Below are 19,239 nucleotides of genomic sequence, written 5' to 3'. Positions count from 1 at the left end.
CCACAAACATTTGGACAAGTAATGTCAGTCAAGTAAGCACACTTATCATGACGGCACAGTGGTTAGATAATGATTTCAACATGCACCAAACCACACTCACAAGTAGTCAGTCCGTCAGTAATGCATTCAGGACGTTGCAAATTTATAACGTCTTAATCAAAATTTTTTTTTTCTTATATCTAGTCAAATAATTTCTCCATCTTGTTTTGAGTGTTCAAGACTAGTTAACAAATGAATGCGCCAGGTTTTTCCACTTACTTGAAGTAAATATTAATAAAGAATAGTAATGACAAGCTTTTTTTATGGTTAAATATAATTTATTGCTTAAAATAAGGCTGTTAAGCTTATTTTCAGCTAGCAATTTTCCTTTTTTAAGAATTCTAAATGAGTGAAATTTACTTCATTTCACTTATTTCCAATAGATTTACACTGAAAACTGACTAGTTTTAAGGAGGTGTATTTTTGCAGTGTAGTAATGTTATATATGTTAGGAATGGCTTACTTTTAAAGGCATTTTTGTGCAACTTTGATATTTACTCTGTAATTGTTGCCAGATGTTTACCATTACACAATGTCATCCAATCTGTCATTATTTAGATGTTTGAATTTACTACTTGTTCTACTTGTACTTCATTGTTGATGAAAAAAAAGAGCAATAAATTCAATTTTTGCATAGTTATATTTGCTCTTGTGTACACTTTAAATTTTTACATATATCTTTTAACAGCATTATCGGCTTGACATTATCGATTATTGGCTGGAATGATGAGGAAATTATCGGTATCGGTTGAAAAATGTATTATCGTGCATCACTAATAATAAGCAATTAAAAATGTTTTTCTTTTCAATAGAAAAAAAATCAAATCAAATAATTGGTCATTGCATATAAAATGTGATCAGGGAATTTACCGGCTGCTTTCATGCATGCTGTGTCCCGGTGAACCGGACATTACACTGCATTTGATAATTCCTACTCTGTACATTTGCCATAACTTTCTTAGTAGTGAATTTGTCCTCTTTTTTCCCCCCGCAATATCGGTTGTTTGTTTAGGCGCATTACCTCTAGCGCCCCCTGGAGTGGAGAAAGACTACTTCGGTGTTGTTTTTCGCAGCCTTTTTAATTTATGTCTTAGTCTTATGGACAAAAATACTGATTAGATTTAGTCATTTCAAAATGTGTTCGTCTGTGTCTAGTTTTAGCTGACGAAAACTTTAAATTTCGTCTGGTTTTAGTCGACAATTACTCAAAATGTCTGTAAACTTAAACAAAAGTTTAGTCCATGTATAAATAAATGAATTAAAAAAAAAGAGGGGCACATAATTGTATGACATCATTATATAGCCTACACCTAACAGGAAAACAATCCATTATTTTCAAATAATTAAACTCACCTGGACGCCACAAACTGTGTGTAAAAAAGCATTCCAAGCGTTTAGGACGACAATCACCATGCTAAATGCTAATGCGAACGCTATGCTAACGCTCCAAGTTACATTTAGTTTGTGATGATCACTCAGCAAAGACCTTTATATGCTAAGAAATATGGCTTAGCTAGCCAAGATAAGTCAAGTCAAGTCTGGAGCGGGGCTAGGGGGAGGAGGGGTGTCACATATTGTGAACTTATGACGGAAACTATGGCGAATTTTCATCTCGTTCTCATCTCGTCAGACGAAAACTGGCTACGTGTCGTTATGTTTGAGTCTCCCGAAACATGTTTGTCGCTCATCATCGTCACGTCATCAGCATGAAGTGTTCGTCAACAAAATTTTTTCGTTACTTTCATCGTTGACGAAAACAACACTGCTGCAATACAGTGTTGTTAATAACGGCGTTACAATATAACGGCGTTACTAACGGCGTTATTTTTTTCAGTAATGAGTAATCTAATTAATTACTTTTCTCATCTTGGCAACGCCGTTACCGTTACTGAGGCGGGAAAGGCGTGCGTTACTATGCGTTACTAAGTTGGTTGAATAAAAAAAAAGTCTGAGAGAAACGGACTCACGGGGACGAGAGCAGAGCAGGAGTGGGGAAGACGCCGTTGCAACCGCGATGCTAGGTGGCTCCAATAATACCTGACTGCAGCCATAGCCGACAAACTACACCCACATGACACGGTAGATATCATATTATAGAACTAGATTCAAATGACAGACACTGCTGCATTGCCAACATGTTTTAAGGACTACATGCGTTTGTAAACACCCGCCATCTTAAAGCAGTAGACCTCTCAGGAAGGCCCTGATGTAGAGATCCTTCCTAGCAAACCTAAGTAATTTTTTAAAAATCTAAAATGCTCCTAAATCGGCAAAATCTTAACTTAAATCTATCTTTAAATGATGAAACAATTTTAAAACTTACACATGTTTAAAGTAGACAGAAGGGAACTAATGCAATAACGGGAGAAATTTTAACAACTTTAACGATTGATTCACAACTTTAAATGACTTCCACACATAGCAAAGGTTACTAGCTAGTTATCGCAATACCCTTGTGTCTAGTTAAGTGGAGGGTAAAGAATTGGGCGAGGGCCAATTGTCCCCCAAACCCTTTAAGCTTCACATTGTGTGACCTGTGGTTTTTTTTTTTTTTTTTTTTTTTTTTTTTTGAGGAAAAACAAAATATCACTAGTTACTTTGCCAAGTAACTAATTACTCTTACATTCAGGTAACTGAGTTACTAACGCAATTACTTTTTGGGAGAAGTAATTGGTAACTGTAATTAATTACTTTTTTAAAGTAAAATTAACAACACTGCATGGCACTAAATGCGTTAGTAGACAGCCGCCATCTTAAAGCAGTAGACTTTTTAGGACGGCTCTGTTGTAGAGAACCTTCCTAGCGAACCTAAGTAACCTTTTATCTAAAATACTTCTAAATCGGCAAAATCTTGACTTGAATCTATCTTTAAATGATGAAACAGTTTTAAAACTTTCACATGTCGAAAGTAGAGAGACGGGAACAAATGCAATAATGGGAGCAATTTTAACAACTTTTAACAGTTGATTCAGGGTAAAGGGTAAATTAGGGTAAAGAATTGGGCTCGGGCCAATTGTACCAAAAACCTTCACAAAAAACTTCACATAGTGTGGCCAATGTTTTTTTTTTTTTTTTTTTTTTTGAGGGAAAAAAAAAAAAGTAATTATCACCAATTACTTTGCCAAGTAACTAATTACTCTTACATTCAGGTAATTGAGTTACTAACGCAATTACTTTTTGGGAGAAGTAATTTGTAACTATAATTAATTACTTTTTTTCAGTAAGATTAACAACACTGCTGCAATATGGATTTTTTTAACTCCACTGTATTCACCGTCTGACTGCGTGCACCGAAGCGTGACGAATAAGAATACGAATACAACTGCACTAATACAAATGAACCTTAACAACCTTAAATAAATGAATGAGATTATTTGCAACAAGGAGGCTCTAAAATGAGAAACATTTCATTGATCTGCAAAAGAGTTACTGATTCATTTGATATCCAATTAGTTGTCAACTAGCCCATTACTTGTGGCAGCCCTATTGAATGATATCTGCCGAGTGCTAACCCTCTCAAACCAAATGAATTGGACGCCTATCGCCATCAGTGGCAGCCAATGAGTTAACACAGTAGAACAAATTCCTACAGTTGCTTGCGTGGCCTGCAGGAGGCAGTGAGACAGTCTACTTTCCCCACTGGCAGGGGTCCAAATAGCTAGAAGAGCGCCATTAAAAAAGCCCGTCTCCGTGGCGACCGAGCCAGCAAACAAGCATGGGCGGGTCAGACGATTAAACAAGCTCACTCAGCGACCAATCGACAGCACAGAGCACATATTGTCCAGGTCTTATTTGTTTTATGCACTTGCATAACGGAAGAGGGGTCCGAGGGAGGGGGGTTGCAATGCAATGTCAAGGACCTGATGGAGGGAGCAGCTTTATTCTAAACAAGGAAGTCGGGCGGCCAGCCAAAAACACGACAAGAATTACAAGCCAGGGAAAGCATGGAGGGAACGTTTTTGCCACAAAATGAAGTGTTAAATCGTCTAAGTGGAAGTATTTGAAACAAAAGGCGACATAAACGTGGATTTTTGTCTTTCAGATTCTTGTAAAGATCCATTTTGAGGGTAAATGTTGACTCTCGGGCTACATGACCCTCTATGGACATGCAACACTTCACTTCTATGCAGATGCCTACGTGTGTGAACATGAAGCCACAAGTCCATAAAAGGCCGCCAGTCAGGAGAGCATCTTGTGTCCATCTCGTTCATCTTTCTGTCCATTTAGTAAGATAAAAAGTGGATCACGAGTAACTAGAATTTTTTAGTATCTGTTTGCTTGGTTAACTGGCCGCCATTGACATCTAATGGTGTTAAACTAATTGAAATTCACAGAAGAAGGATAAAAAGCGCCACAGCCGGAGTAAACTGACAGAAATAGGGAGGGAAAGCTGTAAATGATCATGTTTCATTGCCATTGATAGTGATGGGCGTCCAATCCATTTGAATAGGACATCAAGCGCTCTCAGTGCTAGGAAATGAGTTAACGAAATTCACTTCAGGTTCACAAATGACACAATCTTCATCAACAATGACAGCTTGACAATCTTGAAAAATAAATGGTTTGTCAGGTTGCAGGGACAGCTAAACTGAAATTCTTTCAGCGTTAACCAAAATGTGATGAATGTGAATTTTCTGGATGTTCAAAAAACACTAGGCGCGTAAATCACCAATTTCATGACGATACCGTTCGGATCCTTTGGATAACAAGACGATATTTGCAGATATTACAAAGTTTGCTACAATTCGTTTTGGATTCAATGGGTTTTGACCTAACCTGATATTATGTATACATTGAACACTACCAATTCCATTTCACCTAAAACAATAAAAATATAACTGTAGAGCAAAAAAATAAATAAATAAAAAGCATGTCCCCAAGAATGTATATCAATACTACATTGCGCGGAAAACACGGACAACGCTGAAAAAGCAGTTTCTAAAATAAACTGCTGTATTTTGAGCCAAAAGAACTGTTGTGTCTGATAGAACATTTCTATATGCTGCCATAGCAGTTTCATGGCACATTAAGCCCCCAAACTAGTTTTAATTTGTCAGTTTTACCCTGGAGACCCCAGTTTAAAGACACCACGCAACCGCTTGTTTCAACTCCGCCATAAAAGAAGGTACGTAATTATATTTATTATTCTAAATCTCTATCATTTTTATCCTTGAATCATTAATTGATGTCTAATATTAAGTTAAAAAAAAAAAAAAAGATTTTATAAAATTATTTACTCGCATATTTTAAACTTTTGATGAAAATGAAAAAAATAATGTCTGTAAATAGGTCACGGATATCTACCTCATAACTATCGCTTTATTATATTTTTTTTGTTAATGTCTCATTTCCCCCCGATATTTTAGATGATAAATAATCGATTCAAACAAAGAAAAATTTGAAAAAAAAAAAAAAAACGTTTACAAGGATGGATATGTGAAAAATTTTTTTTCGACCACTCCTTGATGTCTGCGATTTCTGCACTGTGACCCTTGTTGTATGCGTGTACGCGTTTTTGGATCGAAACAACTTAAGTACGCGATAATAGCTTGTTTAAATCACGGTGTGTTTAATTATGCTCTCACCTCGAGTTAGGGTTTAGGGGTTTAAAACACAATTTTTAAAAAATGCCCTCCTGTTCAAAAGATTTCTTTCCCAGAAAATTGAGATTTTAAGTTTTCCAATGATGTATCACACATGCAAATTGGATAATAATGAAATGTGGCCAGATTTGGAGCAGAACTACAAGTCACCTGAGTGTTTTCCACCATATACATGAGAAAACTTCAAGATCAAAAGCTGAAAAAGAAAAATCCTACGCCTGTTTCTATTGTTTGGCTGCTAGTTTTGAAATGTGACATGGAAAATCTGTCCCACTAAATCAAGAATCAGGATTTTTGAATGACAACTTTAACAGACCCAACGAGATACATTTATGTTGACGGAGATAATATTCACTTTCATGAGGAAAAACAAATTAATTGCGTCCTGACTTTGGCCTCGCGAAAATCCCCAGATGACATGCTTGGTGTGAAATGTCGCAAAATGGAATGGCGATTACTTTTTTTATTTTTTTAAATTAGTTTTTCATACTGTATTTTGTATTCACTGTATGCTTGTGCTGCTGCAACACCCAAATTTCCCCTACGAGGGACCAATAAAGAATGATCTTAAATCAATTGGCTTCGTAGCTTCATTGCTTCATTGCCTAGCTTTCAATACTATCTAAAAAAATCCAAATAATTTCCAAACCTTCGATATTAGGTGAGGAACACTATAGACGAACAACATTTGTTGTTTAAAATTCATTAGTTGCAGCTCCAACTACACGCGTTACATCCATGTTGCTATTGCTGTCTATGACCGGAGGAAAACTAAACTAAATTCAATGAGTCCCCCAAAACCGTACAAAGACAAAGCCACATGCCTCTAGTGGCTTGGCGATGAATTCCAGAGGAACACGTTCCCTTTACGCAGTGCTTCAAATGCTCACTGATGACGTAGGGTCTATGCTGTCTCTCCGCAGTCAATGGAACGCAGAAGCATAAATCAGCCCTAAGACCATGCTTCTCCTTACAAAATGTCAGCGCAATTTGTTCCATGAACACCACATTATGTTTGGTAGCTGCTTGCTCATGCTTACTGGCGACACTGCTAAAGTCACCACTTTAACAGGTAAAGATGCCAGGTTAGTAAAAAGATTCTTAGCTGTAAATCTGGGCCATCAGACAATTCAGAGATTTTTTTTGCCATTCCAGGCCTTCACAGATAGATGCACTCAGAACTAGGGCTGCAGCCATCGATTATTTTAGTAGTCGATTAATCGATGAACTAGTTAGTTCGAATAATCGGATAAGGAACATTATAAAACTTACAATACCTGAGTTGAGCCTCAAACGGTATAAAAGAAAACAAAAAATGAGGAACTATGTACAGCAAAAGAACAATTGGCTAACTTATACAGCAAAAGTCCGCAAGCTTAAATGCTATAAAAGGCTAACTTTTTTTTTTTTTTTTTTTAAATAAATCAATGCTCTTAACAAATGGTTCAGACACTATATTCCCACAAAAAAACGGCTAAATATACCTATAAACTACTTTAGGAATGCATTAAAAAAAAACATTAGCTCAAACAAAAACTTAGCTTATGTTGGTCTTAACAAGGAGCAGCTGGATTCAGCCACGTGTAATGGCTAAAGGGCAGTGTTTCCACCCAAATCAATAAAACAAAATGCAAACACTTTCAAAACAAACCATCACAACGCCACTTTAATTAAACGAACACTCGAAGCGGCAAAATTTAATTCTAATCTTTTTTTCTAATCGAATCCTCAAATTAATTGTTGCAGCACTACTCAGAACACAGTCAGAATAAACCGATACAAATTGTTTTATCTTCGAACCTCTGCTATTTCCTATCGAAAAAGATTTCTTGATGCTGTTAACTGAAATACGTCAGGTTCGAAATGACAAAATCTTGAGTGTCAAAAATGACATTGCTGTTTTTTAAATGTATGTAACTAAATTGTCTGTGTACGTTTGTCTCCTTGAGAGCCATGACGTAAATGCTAGCTTGTATAGACCTTACGTTGACCTCAACAAGATCCTGTTATACATTAAACTGACCTTTAAGGCTAGATCAACAGCTCCTAGGTGACGGACTGCCAACTATGATTTCGCGACATGTCCGAACACATTGCTTTGGGCTTCTTACCGCTGGATTTGAGGGCGGTCTTGGCGTGCGGCACAGCGTCCCAAGGGCTGGGGATGTCCAGGAAAACGGCGTCAGCCACGCCCGTCACTCCAAAACCGTCCTTGCACACGTCCTTGTTGGCGACGGTGACCAGGTGGTCCACACGATGCTCATTAAACTCCTTTTGGACCGTTTCGGCGCGCGGTTGGTGGAAGTCCACTGTGTAAAGGTGGCCCGTGGGCGCAATGGTGCGTAAGATGGCATGCGACAGCGACCCGCTGCCTGTTCCTACAACGCAAAATGATCAACTTCATTAAGAAAAAGGCAGGGCTAGCTTGACCAAATGACTTGACTTCATCATGTGATCAGGATACATATGAAAACACACACTGACAGTGGACGGGTGCATGATAAGAGACATAAAATAACTGATAACTTAGCAGGTGAAGGACTTGCAAAAACAAAATACAGTATGCCATTATGATTCAAACAAGCTCAATCACGAGGCAACTGAGTTAAAAATTTAAAAACAATAGCAAGATGAAGGCTGGAATAGGGCAGAGGCAGTTTAAATAATGGAGTCATTGCTTAATATTTTGATAAATCAGATTTTTTTAAAATAAATTTTTAAATTTTTTCAAATTGACAGTGCGGAAAATATACAAACATAAATTGATTATGATTCAATGACTGCTCTGGTCTGAAAAAATGGCAGAAAATTGGCAAAAACGTTAATTGTTGTTTTCCAGAATAAAAGGAGATGTTTGGATTTGTCCTGCTTTATATGAAAAATGTAATAAATTCGCTTCAGTTGATTTGGACAATTTAACAATAAACACAATGGCTCAAAATTATTCATCAAAATACTTTATTTACTGCTAAACCGCTACAAAAAAAATTAAAACCAGCATGATGAAGAGTATGAAGAGCAATGTATAAGTCATACTAGTTAAAGTGCTTAAAGTGAGTGCGACAAAGAGTGTAAAGGAAACAGAGTTAAATTACACAGTAAAAACAGCAGGAGAAAAATACATTTTAAATAAATAAAAGGAGATAAGCAAAAACTGAAGCCTGAAAGAAAGACTACAAAACATTGTCGTCGCCGAGGAGACCACTAAAGTCACTGACTGGCCACTGATGGATTTCACTTTTGGCCCCCCAGCCCCCTTCACCCGAAGCCTGAATCAGCTGGTGTCGTTTCCATGGCAACGAGCCTCACGGTGATTCAGCAGACTTACAAAGCAGGAAGTAATATTTCCATGCCCGTTACCCCCCTTGAATTAATCAGCCTAACACGCATACGATTTGAGCTGATTGCAGTCAATACTCTGACCTGCTTGCAGAGTCTGCAGTAAACCTGATGAAGTACTGCTGCAACACGCGCACACTTTTCCCAACCCCCTTTGGCGCCGTCGACCCGGGATAGCACAGATTTATTGATAGCCAAAGTGCAGGCGTTGGGAATGGAGGCGGAGCAATGCAGCACTCCCAACCATCAAAAATTCTAATTCACACATTTAATTTATTGGCTGCCATTAACAAAGACAGATGTCCAATCCATTTGGACTGGAAGGGGCTGGCAGCGATCATTTGTTTGATAACGATTTTGATAATTGATGAATTAATTAGCTACTAGGGACGTCCCGGTCACATTTTTTTGCTTGCAAACCTAAGTTACCTAATTTCAATGATCTGCCGATACAGATTCATGATCCTTTACCTTGGTAAAATGGCCCCGCCCCAAATTTGGACAAAGCTATTGCAATGAAGCGGGGAAAAAAAATCACAAATCTCCCCCGTAACAACCCCCCTCCTTTTTTTTTTTCTTCAAAAAATCAAATCATTTATGCAGCACAAAACAAGTTTGCAAACAAATTGCTTGAATACTGTATTTTACATAAACCTATATACAGTGTATCAAAAAAGTGAGTACACCCCTCCCATTTTTGCAGATATTTATAGTATATCTTTTTTCATGGGACAACACTGACAAAATGACACTTTGACACAATGAAAAATAGTCTGTGTACAGCTTATATAATAGAGTTAATTTATTTTCCCCTCAAAATATAGTCATTAATACTAAGGCTGTCAAACGATTAAAATTTTTAATCGAGTTAATTACAGCTTAGAAATTAATTAATCGTAATTAATTGCAATTAATCGCAATTCAAACCATCTATAAAATATGCCATATTTTTCTGTAAATTACTGTTGGAATGGAAAGATAAGACAAGATGGATATATACATTCAATATACGGTACATAAGGACTGTATTTGTTAATTATAACAACAAATCAACAAGATGGCATTAACATTATTAACATTCTGTTAAAGCGATCCATGGATAGAAAGACTTGTAGTTCTTAAAAGCAAAATGTTAGTACAAGTTATAGAAATTTTATATTAAAACCCCTCTTAATGTTTTCGTTTTAATAAAATTTGTAAAATTTTAAATAAAAAATAAACTAGTAGCCCGTCATTGTTGATGTCAATAATTACTTACACAATGCTCATGGGTGCTGAAGCCTATAAAATCAGTCGCACCCAAGCGCCAGCAGAGGGCAGCAAAACTCCATAAAACACAAGTAACAAGTGGGCATTTCACTCTACTGACATTTAAATCTGTCTGAGCGGGACATGTGCGTTAATTGCGTCAAATATTTTAACGTGATTAATTTAAAAAATTAACGCGATAATTTTGACAGCCCTAATTAATACATAAAACCCTGGCAACAAACGTGAATACACCCCTTAGAAACTACATTCCTAAATGTCCAAATTGAGTACTGCTTGTCATTTTCCCTCCAAAATGTCATGTGACTCATTAGTGTTACGAGGTCCAGGTGCGCATAGGGAGCAGGTGTGTTCAAATTTGTAGTGCAGCTCTCACACTCTCTCATGCTGGTCACTGAAAGTTCCAACATAGCACCACATAGCAAAGAACTCTCTGAGGATCTTAAAAGACGTATTGTTGCGCTACATGAAGATAGCCAAAGCTACAAGAAGATTGCCAACACCCTGAAACTGAACTGCAGCACAGTGGCTAAGACCATCCAGCGTTTTGAAAGAGCAGGGTCCACTCAGAACAGGCCTTGGGTTGGTCGTCCAAAGAAGCTGAGAGCAAGCGGTGAGCGTCACATCCAAATGCTTTCTTTGAAAGATCGCCGCAGGAGGTCTGTCAGCATTGCTGGAGAGAATGAAGAGGTGGGGGGTCAGCCTGTTAGTGCTCAGACCATACGCCACACTCTACATCAAATTGGTGTGAATGGCTGTCACCCCAGGAGGAAGCCTCTTCTGAAGACAGTACACAAGAAAGCCCGCAAAATATTTGCTGAAGACATGTCAACAAAGCACATGGATTACTGCAACAACGTCCTGTGGTCTGATGAGACGAAGATTAATTTGTTTGGTTCCGATGGTCTCAAGCACGCGTGGCAGCGACCAGGTGAGGAGTACAAAGATAAGTGTGTCATGCCTACAGTCAAGCATGGTGGTGGGAATGTCATGGCTTGGGGCTGCATGAGTGCTGCAGATGTTGGAGAGTTACATTCCACTGAAGGAAACATGAACTCCAGTAGGAGTGGGAACCTCTTGGTACCTCACGATACGATACGATTTGCGATACAAAGCTCACGATAACGGTGATCTGACGATACGGCGATACAACAATTATCGATAGATTGGTCAGAAAATCATTGTAGGATATTCTACAAAAAACTAATAACCAGAAAAACAAGCTTCTGCTGTGAATTGGAATGAGTTTTTCACTAGTAGACGTCCAATCCATTTGAACTGGGAGGGTGGCAGCGAATGAACGAATTTTCATTCGCTGTCATCCCTCCCACTTCAAACGGATTGAACATCTATGGCCGTCAGTGGCAGCCAATGCCAGGCAATGAGGTAATTTTGGGCCATTTAAGGTCACTTACCTGTTGATTTTCAGTTACTTCCTGTGGATTTTGGGGTATTTAATGGGTCACTTCCTGTTTATTTTGCATTACAGAACAGGAAGTGACCTGGTAACCACCCAAATGAATAGGCAGTGACTCAAACTCAACAGGAAATGACCTGTAAATGCCCTAAAATGAACAGCGAGCGACCTGTAAATGCCCCGAAAATCGAACCAAATGACTTTTTTTTTGATTGACACCTTTTCAAAACGATATCTCGATTCTTGACAGGAGCATATCGATAACCTTTTGGGATACAACGTATCACGATATATCACCATTTCGAAATGTTGTCACACCCTTAAACTCCAACATGTACTGTGAAATACTGCAGTAGAGCATGATCCCCTCCCTCCAGAAACTGTGTCGCAGGGCAGTGTTCCAGCATGACAATGTCCCCAAACACACCTCCAAGATGACCACTGCTTTGCTGAAGAAGCTGAGGGTAAAGGTGATGGACTGGCCAAGCATGTCTCCAGACTTGGCAGAATGGCTATATTTTGAGTTATTTTGAGGGGAAAATAAATATTATATAAGCTGCACACAGACTACTTTTCATTGTGTCAAAGTGTCATTTTGTCAGCTTTGTCCCATGAAAATATATACTTAAATAGCTGCAGAAATGCGAGGGGTGTACTCACTTTTGTGATACACCGTACATACACACACACACACACATATATATATAAATATATATATATATATATATATATACACACACATTTTTTAAAATTTATTTATTTTTTTTTTTTTTTGGGCAATATTCCTCTGCATTATTTTGTTGTTTGTAGCCCATCAACTCAGCCACTGCCAAACAAAGTGATCATGTTTCACTGTTATTGATGGCGAAAGACGTCCAATCCATTTTGACTGGGGGGGGGGGGGGGGGGGGGGGGGGGGGGCTGGGGGGGTTCACTACCAGCTGACATGTGTTTATAAAATTTAACTGCTCATATCTAAAGACACAAAAAGGAGTAGAAAGAAATGTTGTTTTATGATCAAGGTGGGAATCTAAACTTTTTATTTAAAGGTCCGTGTTAATGTAGCCATAGAACACAATATTAATGGAGCTTGAATGCTCATTAAAAATCAAAAGAAGAATACAGAAGGGGGTGTCTTGTGAAAAATGGCTGGGAGTGAATGAGTTAATAATTTTTTTTTTTTTTTTTAAGTCTCAGATTTGTATTTTTTTCCTCAATCTTGCAGCTTTTCTGCCTTGGCAGATGGCCCAGTGGCACAAACAAAGCGCCGAATCTCACCTGACTCGCAGACGACGGATCCCGGTTTGAGCTCCAGCATGAGCGTGACAGTGGCAATGTCGGTGGAATAGAGAATCTGCGTGCGGTGCGGCAGCGCCATGGTCCACAGCTCGGGCGTGGGGTGCAGCACGTGCACCCACCCCCCTTTGCTGCACGTCACCTTGGTACCGTAGCGTTTCCCGATCAGGTCTGCTGAGTGGCGGATGGCGCCGTAGCGCGTCTGTGTCTGGGCGCCGTGACGCACCTGTACCGCCATCATGGACTCGTGGGAAAGGTACACGATGGCCACGTCGCCTTCGCGGATTTCCTCGTGGTATTCCACAAAACTCATGACTGCAAAAGAATAACAAATGTTTAGAATAATTATTCTTTTTTTTTTTTTTTTTTATCCTCTCCTGTTAAGCTGCTTCACTTGGAGAATGGAGATCTGAGTGTCCGATTGATCTGAACAGCTTTAATGTATCACATGGGAGTATGACATACATCCACTGTGATCATTAAACTTACCTTGTTTATTAGGAGAAAGCAGCGAACAGGAAGAGGTTATGGGGGAACAGACGAAAAGAGGGAGAGAGAGAAAAAGCACAAACAACAACAAGAAATACATTAAACGCCTACTCTAACTATGAATATGTTGGTGCTATCGTTAGCTAGTTGTATTTCCGGTTGACACCATGCGGGGGGGCCTGATAACCAAGAAAAGGGGGTGGGGAGCTGAGAAATAAGTGATTGGGAGGGGTGAAGTGCACATGAATCAGCCATGTGATCTAGAACCCGGTATTTGTGTGAATCCCTTGTGTGAGTGAGTATGTTGGCATCCTATTCTATGACGTCTCATCGCTAATCCTGATGCAGAGGTTTTCTACTTGTGTCTAATTTCACCTGGTCATGCGTGAGTCTTATTTAACAGGTGAAAGTCCCGCAGACGAGTGTAGATGCTGCGTGGGGCATGGCCCTTCCCCAGCCAATCGGGGGGGAAGGGCCTCCTCCCGCAGCCCAGCAAAGGGGCCATCGTCACCCCCCAGTGATCCAGGGTGGTCCCCTGGGCCACCCGCAGGGATAAGGGGATGCACCCCCAACCCCCACACCCAGCCACCGTGCCACAGCCACAGCCCCTCAATCGGCACGGCACACTGCGGGACCCCCAACGGCCCACCAAGCCCAGGGCAGGACAGGACCCCCCGCCGAAGCAGGCAACACCCAGCCAACCCACCCAGAATAAATGTTTTAAGCACTCTTTCTGTCCCATTGACAACAATAGACGTCCAATTGTGAATTTAAATTTATCACTAATAGATTTTTCACAAAATTTTCACTAGTAGACGTCCAATCTATTGAAAGAGGGAAAGTTAGTAGCTATTTGTTCATTCACTCCCTGCCCTCCCACTTCAAATGGATTGGACATCGATCGCCGTCAAAAGTAGACAATGAGTTAACAAAAATGGCTGTCATTATCATTGTCGTTGTTTTTCAAAAATGTAAGTCGCGCTATGTTAACCTGTACGACGAGTTGTTTTATGAAAAATCTTATTCAAAGATGCAACGATGTTTACAAAAACACATTGATAATAATAAAATGAAAAACGTGTTGAATTCATCAAAGACTAAATTTGAACAAGACTTTCTTTTCACCAATCTAAATTACAACCTGTATGCTGAATTAAGGGAGTTTGTCCCACAAAAACTTGATTTTCTAGAGGTTGTTGTTATGTTTAAGACCACTCATTTATGTTTTAATTTTTCTGGTTGTCATCATAAGTGTGTTACTAACGGGTGTACTTTTTTGAAGTTTTGTGTCCAAGATTTTTACCTGACGTCTCTTATGTGATAAAGTGAATTAGGTCATGTAATCCAATCTTAAAGTGTAAGACAATTCCTAGTATAAATGATATGCATATAAAAGAAAGTTGCACAAAATATTTCAATATGCAAATTGCAAATATTTCAGACCTCTGATAATGGATAATATCACGTTTAAACGAGAAAGTCACCACTTGCAAGCGCAGCCATTTATGGACATCAGTAATACCCAGAGGTGCGTACTAATCAACCATTACATTTAATGGTGTACCGCAAGCAACACGTCACTTCCGCTCATTAATATTCATGACATTAGCTACTGTTGCTAAGTAGGGACAAGACACCGTTTGTCCCTAATAGGAAATGAATGGAAATCGTGTACGAAGGAGATGTTTACAGAGCTAATCCTACCAATTCTCTCTGAAAATGATGTACCTGGTGCCAAATTGACTGGCAAAGATGTGGAAGAACATAAAAATGTTCAGTTAAAGAGATGGCTTTAGTGTCGAAGGCTGAAAAAGACGAGAAAAAACGAGCCGACCTAAGCATAGCTTTAGCTTTTTTATCGACGCGACTGACAATGACATTCTCCTGTTTCAGCAAGCTATCCTTTACCATCAGCCTTGTCTTTCTTATAATCCTCTGGTTGTCCTACGTCTCTTACCGTTCTTGGGGGTAATTTAGTTAGCTTTGTGTAGCGATCGCAAAGGCTACTCAGTGACAGCCAAAGAACACTTTTAATGTTTTCATTGATTACACATCTTAATCCTATAATTTATTTACACTTCCCCCTTACAAAAGTTGTTTTTATATATATACATATACAAATATATACAGAAACGGTAACAGTGGCAGTCAGATACCATTGTAATTCTTTTCAGGTCATTCATTGTCAGACAGAGGCAGTACGGCACAACGTTACGCTAAAAAAAAAGTTCAAAATATAAAAATGGCTTACCTCTTTGTCCTCTGAAAGACCATGTCAACCCAACATAATGTTTACCTCATATGAAACGTGAATAGATTCGCCGAGCTGGTGTTAAAGTCCGCACAAGTTAATTCGGTCTTCACATTTTTTCCTCCAGAGTTTTTGGTTTCCGGAAACGTATGAAGAAAACTTCCTTCATGTGTCGTAATGTCTAGAGTCGTTTCTACAAGTTCCAAAAAAGCAATGCGTGATCGGCATGTTCGTTTTTGAAAGATTACCGGAGAAAAGTAGCACTAATGACGTTGGGTCTATGCGAGGGCGGGTCTCTAATGTCCCACTTCGGCTTTACTTCCCCTTTACGATGCGACGTCACGGTCTAAAAATAGCCTGCGTGCGGTACGCCATTGAGTAACCTTTGGAGAAAAGTGTAGTTTTCCCATACCACACTTCATACCTTCGCTATGTGTAAAGAAGAAACGCTACTTGTGTCCAAGTATCCTTTTTACCGTATACTTTTTAACTTGTACTCGAGTTAATTTTTGGGGTGACAATTTAGTGTAAAATTCTTTTGAAGTAACACTACTCTTACTTAATTACATTTTTTTGGCTACTCTACCCATCTCTGGTTATATCCATGCATATATATAAACTAGATTCAATCACAGGTGCATCTGATAATGGGTATTATTGACATAAGAAAGAAGGGCGCGTAATTTAGTACAGCATACTGTACTCATATTTGATTGTTTAAAATAGAAATGTGCCATTTACCGATTTCAAGGTATACCGTGGTATGAAAACCGCAAAAAAATTCCATCATACCGTCCCTATTTTTTATGTCCCAAAAATGCAGGGAGAAATCCCTCGCTTGCAGCTGTAAGGCTCAACCCCCTTCCACCAGTTGCTGCTCAGTGTCAGTGAGTCAGCTGTGCTACAGGATGGCTGGAGATGAACTTTTCCCTCCATTGCAGAAAACGGAATCACTGGTATGGAAATACTTCGGCTCCAGAAAAGTTAGACAGCTGCGGCTTAGAGGAGGAGGGCCAACCAACATGTAAAACATGTTTGCGGAGGGTGGCTGCCAAGGAGGCAATACCTCCAATATGATTTTGCTTTTATACAAAATTAAAGGTTAGTAAACAATGTCATGACCGTTTCCCACCAGCTACGAGAGTTAACTCCAGCGTGTTTAATGTGTCTAGTGGTGGTAAACTTTGGTGTTTTTCTGTCTCTGGCAACATTCTGTGTTGAGAAATAGTGTGTGTGTGTGTGTGTGTGTGTATAAAGCAGGGGTGAAATTGGTTAAAATTTCTTACCGGAACTCCCAGAGGTGATGGTTGCCACGGAGCAAGAATTGTTTTTTTTGTTTTTGTGTTTTGTGTTTTTTTTTTTTTTTTTGGGGGGGGGGGGGGGGGGGGGGGGCAAGACTCCTAAAATGCAAAGAAAACTGTTTTGGTCAGTTATTTCTATAACACATACAAAAACTGTTTTTCATTCAAAATTGTATTTTTTCCAATGACTTACAAAATAAAAGTTAACAAAAACAGCTATAACCCCAACCTCCATCTCTTAATTTTTATTTTCCCTCATTTCCTCACATACTAAATGCCAAGTCTCAATTTTGACTACTTAAGAACATGGGATGTATATTAAAATTGCAGATAATGTAAACATGTACTTTTTTTCTTCTTTTTTTTTTTTTTGATAATCAAGATATAAGTAACATACAATGAGAAAAATAAGTACAAAGACTTATATTATGCAGAGTGAAATGTAATATATTTTGAAGACCATGCAAACATTGAGTTATTTTTTAAATCATAAGGAAATGAATAAGTAGCCTAACATAAATGAACAAACATAAGTCCAAAGTGCACATTGACCGCTAAGATGTTCTGAACCTCCCCATTAGAGCAAATAAAACTAAATATGATAAATAAGCCTCCTTAACTCTTTGTTTGCTCTTAAAGATTTGATCCATTTTCTGTTGCATTGCCCCCCTTTTTTTTTTTTTTGGCTGTTTCAGAAAACATGCAAATTTGAACCATTCAGAGCTAACTATCTCTGGTGATCACATGTCAGTATGTCAGCCAATTAAACAGATAAATGAGTCCAGGCGTTTTGCTTTGTTGCGTGCATTCGCACATTGACGTGACCCGTCATCGTCAGACTCGGATAACTGGAGCAGCTGGGGAAACCTCCATGCCGTCCGTGGAATAAAATCAATAATAAATATCGGTGAAAACGGATTATGCTACACAAGCACTTTATCATGCTTGTTGTTAACACTTGTATTTATAAATCTGATGTTGGTAGATTGTTTTCTTCTTGGAGATGAAATGCATGTGTGGCAGCTTTGTATTTTTTTTTTACATAGTGTTTCATCATATTTTCGGGATCAAAGCACCGTATAAAGGAACAGCGTTCCGGCCCTGAATCTTATACCGGAACTGCGTTCCTGACCGTTCTGGTCCACTTTTACCCATGGTATAAAGTAGACATGATACGAGTCATACACACGTGCTTTTTATGGTAAATAATTCAATTATTTTTGTTCTGATGGTAATAATGTTGAGATGTGGCAGTACGCTCACCTAAAGGACTGCATTTCTTTTCATTTTATTAAGAATATTTGAGTTATTTTTTGTTATTTCTTAAATTTATTTTAACTTAACATTACAATTATGTTCCAATTTGTGTCAAAAAATAAACCCAGATATCTCAAATTAAGACATTTTAGAGCTGTAATTGCAATACCGTAATACCGGGATATTTTGGTTTAAGGTTATCATACCGTCAAAATCTCATACCCGGCACATGCCTAGCAATAGTATCGGCATTAATAACATGTCAGCCCCCATGTCGGGCGACAACTTCCTGGAAATAGTGGCTTTTAATTACATTCTTCTCAAAGAACAAATATCAGAAACTGAATTTGTGTTTTCACTTATTTCACTTTGGACTTGATGTAGGTGTTGCTTTCCCTTTAAATTGCTCTTGGCAAAACTGATAAGATTACAAATTCTAACCATTCAGCATATTTATGGCTAACATTATCTCCATAGATGAATAAAACATTAAAAACTGGCGTGAGCTTAACATGCCAAAAACGTATATTTAAAAATATATCATTGATAACGCGATAAAAACAAGGAAAAGTAATTTTTAGGTCGGAATGGGTCAGGAATATGAAAGTTAGTGCTAACCAGGTTAGCTTGAGTGGTAAATGCACTACGCAGATAAAAAAATTAAAAAAAAAAAAAAAAAAAAGCACTGGACTTACCAGATCAACTATGCTGCCTTTTTAGCGTCCACAAAAAGAATCCTAACTTTCAAAACTACACTTTTCGTGTCTAAAAACGACAAAAAAAGAGAAGTAGACATTTAGAACCACATGTGCTTCCACAGGAAGTTGGGTGAATTAAACCGGAAGTGTGTGCTTTTCGTAGATCTATACTTTGCCTGGAGTGGACAATGATTGGGTCCAGCGCGTATGTTTTGCAGATCTACATTTAAAAGCGAAAGTGACATGGTTGATACAAAAAAAATGTAAATTTACTGAGTAA

At 38.5% G+C, this 19,239-nt stretch overlaps 1 protein-coding gene across 2 annotated transcripts in view; it reads right to left on the bottom strand.

The window, feature by feature from the left end:
* trmt61a (tRNA methyltransferase 61A) overlaps positions 1-19,094 on the bottom strand; it is a 30,613-nt gene extending 11,519 nt beyond the window's left edge. Inside the window, exons 1-3 of one of the 2 annotated variants that reach the window (XM_057859922.1) lie at positions 18,957-19,094; positions 12,946-13,278; positions 7,754-8,020 (exon numbers count right to left, since the gene is read on the bottom strand). In XM_057859922.1, coding sequence (XP_057715905.1) covers positions 7,754-8,020; positions 12,946-13,276 — 598 coding nt within the window. In that variant the 5' untranslated portion in view covers positions 13,277-13,278; positions 18,957-19,094. Of the gene's footprint in view, positions 1-7,753; positions 8,021-12,945; positions 13,279-16,989; positions 17,084-18,956 lie in introns of those variants that run through there. The other variant, XM_057859923.1, reaches the window with a different exon arrangement.
* Between the last annotated feature and the right edge of the window lie 145 nt (positions 19,095-19,239).

The sequence above is a fragment of the Corythoichthys intestinalis genome, chromosome 15, assembly GCF_030265065.1.
Source record: "Corythoichthys intestinalis isolate RoL2023-P3 chromosome 15, ASM3026506v1, whole genome shotgun sequence".
Lineage (NCBI taxonomy): Eukaryota > Metazoa > Chordata > Actinopteri > Syngnathiformes > Syngnathidae > Corythoichthys > Corythoichthys intestinalis.
The sequence above is the reverse complement of the archived record's forward strand: the minus strand, read 5'-3'. Positions and strand labels throughout refer to the sequence as shown.